At 37.2% G+C, this 9,460-nt stretch overlaps 1 protein-coding gene across 5 annotated transcripts in view; it reads right to left on the reverse strand.

Moving 5' to 3' along the window:
- The window catches only part of LOC136717292 (papilin), a 117,005-nt gene extending 107,889 nt beyond the window's left edge, over positions 1–9,116 (reverse strand). For 3 of the 5 annotated variants that reach the window (XM_066694844.1, XM_066694843.1, XM_066694841.1), the window contains exon 1: positions 8,855–9,116. In XM_066694844.1, the coding sequence (XP_066550941.1) occupies positions 8,855–9,073 (219 nt within the window). In that variant the 5' untranslated portion in view covers positions 9,074–9,116. The remainder of the gene's footprint in view (positions 1–8,854) is intronic. The other 2 variants (XM_066694842.1, XM_066694845.1) reach the window with 2 other exon arrangements.
- Positions 9,117–9,460: the final 344 nt, after the last annotated feature.

A 9,460-nucleotide genomic window follows, 5' to 3' on the forward strand; every position in this document is an offset into this window, starting at 1 on the left:
TCCAACTGATGGACACCGAGTTGGACAGTGACAGCTCAGAGGGTGATGGGAGGGCAGTTGAGCACCAGAGCACCATGGTGCTCACTCCCCCCCAGAAGAGGGAGGTAGTTGTAGTAGGAGACTCAATTCTTAGAGGTGTAGATCACACAGTGTGTTCTAATGATAAGGAGACCCACATGGTATCTTGCCTGCCTGGTGCTCAGGTTGCAGATTTCCCTAAACTAGTAGACGGGCTACTGGCCAAAGCCGGTGGGAATCCACTGGTCATGGTCCACATTGGAACCAATGACATAGGAAAAGGTAGGGCAGAGGTTAAAAGTTAAAAAGTTACATTAAAAAGTTAGGAACAAAACTAAAGAGCAGAACCTCCACAGTAGTTTTCTCTGAAATACTTCCGGTAGCACGTGCCAGGCCAGGGAGACAGGCAGAGATTAGAAAGTTTAACACGTGGTTGAAATCCTGGTGTAGGGAAGAGGGCTTTAGGTTTATTTATGTATTTATTATTTATTGAGTTTAATTAGGTTTATTGTCTTTCTTCTGGGATAGATGGGACCTGTACAAACCGGACAGTGTACATCCAAACAGAAGGGGGGCTAATGCATTGGGAAAGCGTATGTGCAGAGTAATTGAGAATCTTTTAAACTACGGACCAGGGGAGCAGGGAGCTCTGACAAAGTGAGAAGTTCCACTAAGGAAAGAAAACCAAGGGAAACTGCTAGTAGGAAAGAGAAAGAAACATAGCTCTTGGAGCTAAAACTAATGCAATGAGTTTTATTCAATACTATAACAGCAAGAGGTCAATAAAGGAGGAAGTGAAACAGATAAAGGACAAAAGTTGAAGTATCTTGGAAAACAAACAAGATGTGGCAAATGTTCTAAATGATTATTTCACAGAGGTTTTTACAAAAGATAAAAATGGAAAACAAGCCACAGGTTAACAATCAGTCCAGTCAAATCCTAAGAGAGATCAGGATAAATGAGGAGGAGGTACTAAAGGGACTAGCAGAATTAAAAACAAACAAATCACCTAGGCCAGATGGTTTATTTCCAACAGTACCAAGAAATTAGGGAAATTATTTATAGGCCGCTAACTCAAATATTCCAAATGACATTTGGAACAAATGTCATACCTATCCACAAGAAAGGGGACAAAACTGAGCCAGGAAATTACAGACCAATCAGTCTCATCTGCATCACTTGGCAAATGTTGGAAAAATTGATTAGACAGAAAGTAGAGGAGCATCTTAATGAAAACCTTCTTGGAGATAGTCAACATGGGTTTAGACGAGGCAGATCATGTCTTACTAATTTATTGGAGTTTTTTTAACATGCAGCTGTAGATCATGTGAAAGCATATGATATGATATACTTCGATTTTCAGAAAGCTTTTGATAAGGTTCCACACCAAAGACTGATCCTCAAATTGGAAGTTGTACGCATTCAGGGTAATGTAAGTAGATGGATTATGAACTGGTTGATGTATAGGAAACAGAAGGTGTCGATTAGAGGAGTTGCTTTTAACTGGAGTGAGGTTGTTAGTGGAGTTCCACAGGGATCAGTACTAGGGCCTGTGCTTTTTCTAATCTATATTAATGATCTGGACTCTGGGATAGTTAGCAAACTTGTCAAATTTGCAGATGATACTAAAAAAGGTGGCTCAGCAGATACAATCTCGGCAGCACAGGTTATTCAAAGGGACTTAGATAATATTCAGTTGTGGGCTGTCACCTGGCAGATGAAATTCAATGTAGACAAGTGCAAGGTAATACATGTAGGTAACAAAAATGTCCACTATAATTACACTATGGGAGGAATAGAACTATATAAAGTAAAGCGTGAGAAAGCCCTAGGAGTATATGTGGACTCCTCACTTTCTCCATCCAAGCAATGTGGGGAAGCAAAAAAAAGGCAAACAATGTTATATTGTCAAAAGTGTAGAATTGAGAACAAGGGCGGTAATGTTCAGACTGTACAATGCACTAGTTAGAGCTCATCTGGAATACTGTGTACAGTTCTGGGCTCCACACTTCAAGAAAGATATCGCTGCTCTAGAGGCAGTTCAGAGGAGAGCAACCAGACTTATTCCAGGTCTGAAGGGAATGTCCTACTGTGAGACTGAGGGAACTGAACCTTTTCACCCTGGAACAGAGGAGATTACGTGGGGACTAGTCTTCAAAATCATGAAAAGCATCAACCAAATCAAACCAGAGGAGCTTTTCCAGATTAGCAGGGACACACGCACCCGGGGACACAAATGGAAATTGGGCTTCAAGGCATTCAAGACGGAAAACAGGAGACACTTCTTCACACAGCGAGTTGTCACAATCTGGAACAAACTCTCCAGTGATGTTGTTGAAGCTGAGAATTTGGGAACATTTAAAAATAGACTGGATATTATCCTTGGATCACTTAGTTATTAATGGACACCAAACGAGCATGATGGTTCGAATGGCCTCCTCTTGTATGTACAATTTCTTATGTTCTTCTCATGTTCTAATATGGCATTCACATTTTAGCTCGATTAGCATTGCCAAAGCACAGCAGTATTAGCATGTCATCACTGTCTGTTTATAGCAGACTAAATTCCTTCAAGACTCACCGTTACACCACAGCTTTGTACTCCAAGAGGCATATATATAAACATAATTACAGATTTAAAGCCACAACCACCACACACAGACACTAGCAAACCCAAACCAACACCCACTATTACTTAATTACTATTACCCTTCAAGTGAGTACTTGACTTAGTTAACATTATTACAGTAATACAGCTACATACAACAGTGTGCAAGTCTGCACTATGTTTCTTAACAAAAGGAATAAACTGGAGTGTGAGAGTGGGAATTGCTCAATTGTAACATTTTATTTAAAATTTGAATTGTTTAACTCACTAAGCACCACTGGAAACCTTCTATGTGGCTGAATCCAAATAGAAAATTCAGCTGCATGTAACATATCTTCTCTACTTCAAATAAACAATTTTTAATCTGGGAACAAGACAAGTGGTTTCATAAAAGTATCAGGGGAAAATTGGTTTTTCAAATTTCTTATTCACAGTTCTGCTCTGACTAAATGCATGTATTACTTCACTTAGCTTAGACTAGGATAATTATTCTAAAGCCCCGTCTAACAGCCTGCCAGCTTAACCCTGTAAGTTTGCCCCCATCTTTACCATTTTGAAAACCTCACTTGTACACATTCCCCTGTCCTAAGATCATGCTATTGAGTATAATGTATCTGATATAGAAACATCACATTTTAATGGATTTCAATGTATTGCTTAAGCAGCTGGTTCTAGACATCACCAGATGCTGGGTTTCTTCCCTTGTGATGCTCTGCCAGGCCTGCACTGCAGCTGTCTTTAGTTCCTGCTTGCTCTTGGGGCATTTTGCCTTCAGTTTTGCCTTAGAACTCAAAACAAACCAATCAGAGAGATCGCAAAAACATTAAGCAGCTGGTTCCCAGTGAGAGGGTCTCACTGAAAGTATTCCCAGTAACCAAAGCTCTGCCACCTGACTGCAATAGATTTCTGGGTGAATCCTGGTATCTCAGGCTTTAATAACATTGCATGCCCTTATTGGAAGCATAGCTACCATTAAATTGAGCATACTCCCTAAAGTAATATATTCTACTGGTAAAATAAATCTCCCTGTATTAAATTGGTAAAATTACAAAAACACAAATCCTATGGAGGACTTGATGTACCAATTTAATTATTATCTAGCAACACAACTACAGTTCATTATCAAATGGATCAGCCAATGACCACCATCACAATTCATGGATACAGTGAGGGAAAAAAGTATTTGATCCCCTGCTGATTCTGTACGTTTGCCCACTGACAAAGAAATTATCAGTCTATAATTTTAATGGTAGGTGTATTTTAACAGTGAGAGACAGAATGACAACAACAAAATTCAGAAAAACGCATTTCAAAAAAGTTATAAATTGATTTGCATGTTAATGAGGGAAATAAGTATTTGATCCCCTATCAATCAGCAAGATTTCTAAAATAAAGAAACGCACAAATTATACCATGACACCCTGTTGATTTACACCTATGTTTTTTAACCAAAATTCTTGATACACATTCTTCTACAATATGGAAACAAAAAGGGATCACTCACATTTTTGAAAATAGCAATCTTCTTACATTTGAAGATTTGATCCAGAAGTATTGTATCAGTAAAGAGTAGTATTTAAGTATTTTGAAATCAAAAATTGTTATTACTAATAAGAACCTGTTACTACCACCATTACTAGAAGAAATAAACCTAATATTGAATTCAAAATAACAGCTTTCATAATTATATACACTTCTAATAAATATAGCCTAGATTCCACTATTTATCTTCCAATCACCCATTGGGAATCTGATGTAACACTTTCAACTGATAACAATTTGTAGACTGAAATTTGCTCTAACACTTTTTCTATGTCAACATTCACCAAGATGCAACTTGAACTAATCCAGTACAAGGTCATTCACAAATCACATATCACACATCACACAGTATATGTGTAAAATGTGCTTCATTGATAAAAACATGTGTACTTATTGTTCCCTTAATACTCCAGACACTCCACGCACTATGGCAATGCCCCCAGTACAACAATTCTGGAAAGAAGTCAAACGATTAGGCTATGTCATTAACTTTGAATTGTAGCATCCCATTCTTTCCAACATTATGTTTACTTGGTGACATTAACATTCAATCATATAATACCAATCTCATTCTTGTGTCTCTAACTATCACCAACAATTCATTCATCCTGAACTGGAAAATGTGAAAATACTAAATACTAAACACTAATGACATAATACATCTCACTAAAAAAATGTCTGCGCTCCAAAAATCTCAGGTCGAAAATTATAATAAAACCTGGACACCTGCAACTGTATATCTGAATTTAACCCTAGATTAATGCCACATACAGTTAGGTCCATAAATATTTGCACAGTGACACAATTCCCACCATTGTCATAATTTTGGCTCTGTATGCCACCACAATGGATTTGAAAGGAAACAATCAAGATGTGCTTTAAGTGTAGACTTTCATCTTTAATTTGAGGGTAGTTACATCCAAATTGGGTGAACGGTGTAGGAATTACACCCATTTGTATATGTGGTCCCCCAATTTTAGGGGCTCAAAAGTATTTGGAGAAACTAACATAATCATGGATTAAATTGTGAGTTTGAATACTTGGTTGCAAATCCTTTGCAGTCAATGACTGCCTGAAGTCTGGAGCCCACAGACATCACCAGATGCTGGGTTTCTTCCCTGGTGATGCTCTGCCAGGCCTGTACTGCAGCTGTCTTTAGTTCCTGCTTGTTCTTGGGGCGTTTTGCCTTCAGTTTTGCCTTAGAATTCAAAATAAACCAATCAGAGAGATCGCAAAAACATTAGGTGTGGCCAAATCAACTATTTGGTACATTCTTAAAAAGAAAGAACGCACTGGTGAGCTCAGGAACACCAAAAGGCCCGGAAGACCACGGAAAACAACTGTGGTGGATGATGGAATAATTATTAATAACAGTTAATAACAGTTGGCCAGATCAGGAGCAACTGATGCATGACTGAAAAAGCAACCCAGGACTTTTTTAAGGTGAAGAAGTGGACTGTTCTGCAATGGCCAAGTCAATCACCTGACCTGAATCCAACTGAGCAGCCAAACTGTATATGATAATATAAAAGAACACAACAAAACACTAACACACACGAACAACAAGATACACAAAATAACAAATGTACACATAATTATACAAACAATCCCCGCCTCGATTTGAAACGTACTATATTGTCCCCCCGACATTCCCTCATCTGTTTTGAAATGTTATCTATTTATTTTGTAATCCATTTCTATTGCTAGCTTTATTTGTTACATGTTTTATCTGTGCATGATGCAATAAATAAATACAAATAATAAGATTGTGTCCATTGAGGAAGAGGAATTTCCCCCCTGTCAGGCACCATGTTTCCGACTGGGAAGAGGAAGACATGAAAATGAATCTAACTTTAAAAAGCTCAGTAAGCAAACTCCCATTTAGAATACATGAATGGAATATTGCAAATACGCGAAGCCAAAAGAATTAACTTACAAATGCTTTGTTTAAGTATACCTCTCAAAATTTCACAGCTGTTTCACCAGCCTGCTTTGATATAAAAGGGTGTGTCCTTCATACAAAATAAAGGTTTACTGTAGTCATTTTCTTTCCCATATACAATTCTACCATAATTTATTCTAATGGTACATATTAGTGAAGAAACTGCTCTATAAGACTTAAACACGCAGATTTTATTAAACTTTTCCTTTGGGGGAATTTATACTGGTTCATTGAGAAAGACTGGATTTGCACAGTAGAGAACCTGGCCACAGACAATGCTTTATTGCAGGTTTGGCCAACCCTGTTCCTGGAGAGCCGCAATCCTGTAGGTTTTACAGGTCTCTCTAAATCACCAATCACTGGATACCTTGAACACAGGGACATTTAGCCTATTTAAGACCAACAATTGGCTCATTTAAACAGTTAACGGTCCGGATAGAACATTCCAAGTGCCCAGCTACAAGAAACGTAAGTAGTCAGTTTGTAACAGAGAAACAGTGATTTTCAAAACTCTTTACTCACCATTTTCTGAGGGTGTAAATCTAGAAAGAAAGTTAATCTAGGCACAAGATTAATGTGAGATTTTTCTTTCTTTTCAATAAAGGTATCCTATAAATTGTCATTGCACCCTGGACTTTATCCTCCCCATTTTATAGCATTATCAGCATTCACACATTGGCTAAAAGACTGGAAAAATCCTCTATACCCTATGTAAATCAGTCAGTAGAAATTGTTGAGCCCATGCAAAAAGGCTGGATGATTGTAACACATTCATACAAGATGCAAGCAGAAATCCTGCAAAAGGGGAAGGCAAAAATGTGTGTCTCCAAGTTATTGCACCCATAAGGGAAACCAATGCATCTCACAGGTGTGCAATATAGTAGCACTAAAAGAAAATAATCAAATTGTTTATTATTGTAATTCTAGTCAGTGTATTTGGGAATGTATATGTTTTTTTTTTTTAGCAGACTTCTATACACAGGTATAAGTATCTTAGTTTCCATTGCTCTGTATCAGTTAGAAGTAGCCTATAATGTCTATTAATACAACAATGCAAAATATAACAGTCATCATTAGACTGGACGTGATCCTTGGATTACTTAGTTATTAATGGACACCAAACGAGCACGATGGGTCGAATGGCCTCCTCTCTTTGGAAACTTTCTTATGTTCTTATAATTACAATACCAAATCAATATAATTAAGGATACTTTGCACATTACAGGGAAAGTTGTATAGTATGGTTAATTAATGTATGGTTCAGTCCTTGAGCCCATCCAACCCATCCTGTTATGCACCATCCTGTGGGAAATTGCAGTCAGCTTTGACAGTACATATCTAAACCAGGGATCTCCATTTTGAGTTTTCCTTCTTCCTTTCTCTTTCCTTACAGAACCAAAAAACGATAGTTATCAGTTTATGCCCTGAAGCCAAACTCCCAATTCATCATATAAAAACATTTTCAATGAGCAGGCCAGTTATATCCCAATTATAGTCATGGAAAAATACTGAGCTTCTCAGTCCCGGGATTAATTGAACCATTTGCAACATTAGGCTATATGTTGCCAGTGTTCAGTTGTTAAAAAGAGTCAATAGGGTAAGAAAATAGCAGTAAGCCTTATACATAAATCAATGAAAAAATAAAACAATACAGCTTTGACAGCTACCTTTGTCTAAAATTAATAATGGGTTACATATTAAGACCTTTTCAGATAGTTACTGTGAAGTACAAACCACATTAATGCATGTGTTATGGATCTGCGGAGTCGAGATCTGTGCATTTCTTGGCATCTCTGCACCAACAGCAGGGTTTAGTGAACCCATGGTCACTTTACCACTACTGTAATACTGGTAGCCTGTAAACTTGATTACACTGTGGCTTTTGCTGTCATTTAATGTTGTTTTATTTATAATGGTTTTGGTAAGTACATACAGTGATTGATTACGTTTAAATGTTTGAATGAAAACTGCGTTATGTATTGGAATTATTATAATTGTTAGCATCGTTTGAACTGTAGTTTATGCTTTGTTTTGGAATATGAATTACGTATTTCAATGACTTAATATATGTATGGTTCAATCCTTATTCGGTTTCTATACTGCTGCCAAAGAAACATGTCATGCATTGAAATCAGTTGACTTTGTTTGTATCTACCTGGTGACACACAACTGTAATCGCAGCTCGAGTTACGATTTACCTACTGTTTCATGTATTTATCAATAAATATAATATAATAGATCCCTGGAAAAAACTAACACAGACTATAGATTTCAACCATACAAATTTATCACGGCGAACATGTAATTTACACTGTTACTTAAACACATTTTACTGTTCAAGCTTCCACACATGCCTCTACAATGTAAATAGTGATTAAAATGATATCGCTACATAATGAGTTGATATTCTTTCAATGCTAAAACGTCTCTCAAAACCAAAGTGCACTTTTGTGAACTCTGATGCAAACAGAAATACAATGGCGGGCTAAAATGCAGTGCTTGTGCCCTTAATCATATTTCAAATATCACCATATACTGGATTCATACAATTCTGAATATCGCCTACATTTCTCAGCTCACCTATATATTCAAATGCAGCAAAAACTGCTGAGAAAACCAATACTGTGCCGAAATACAACAGTGTGCCTGGTGCTCGTATCGCTGAGTTGCAGTTTCTAGGTATTCGTCAACCTTTCCCACCACAACGTGGTGTCCTGCAAAGAAAACGTGCATGTGTAACATACCTTTTTTAAGATGAACTTTTCCCTGCAAGTTCTCCGAGCACCTGGTGAGGTTCCGCACAACACTACACAGAAAGCTGCTAATATACCATGGTAATTTCTACCTCTGAACTTCAGTGTAACAAAAGGAGTCAAGTTACCTTTAACTCCTTCAGCTGGGAATTTCCTTATTTTTGTGAAAGCGATAGTTACCACTTTGTCTCTCTCGCTGGGACAGGTCATGCGGTCACTGAGTCTGCGACAACATGAGATGCGTCACAAAAACACACCCAGCCCATGCACTGCACTCCAGACTTACCCTAGGAAAGTACACGAACTTGACAGTAGGTCTTTTGTTGACAGAACCATGCATAAAGTATTCAAAATTGCCTGAACAAGTACATCAAAAGATGAAAACTAATAACTACAGAATACATATTTTTTTAAAACTTCTATTAATTCTCGTAGGAATATAAAAACATTATTATTGATTAACCTTTGCAATATGTGGTTACGATCTGATTTAACTAATGATGTCCTGCACATTATCTTATATCATTATAAATATATAGCAATATAGAAGTCCTATAAGTTTAAAGTTATATAAGTTTAAATGTTTATATATATATA

This window comes from Amia ocellicauda, chromosome 21, assembly GCF_036373705.1.
Source record: "Amia ocellicauda isolate fAmiCal2 chromosome 21, fAmiCal2.hap1, whole genome shotgun sequence".
Lineage (NCBI taxonomy): Eukaryota > Metazoa > Chordata > Actinopteri > Amiiformes > Amiidae > Amia > Amia ocellicauda.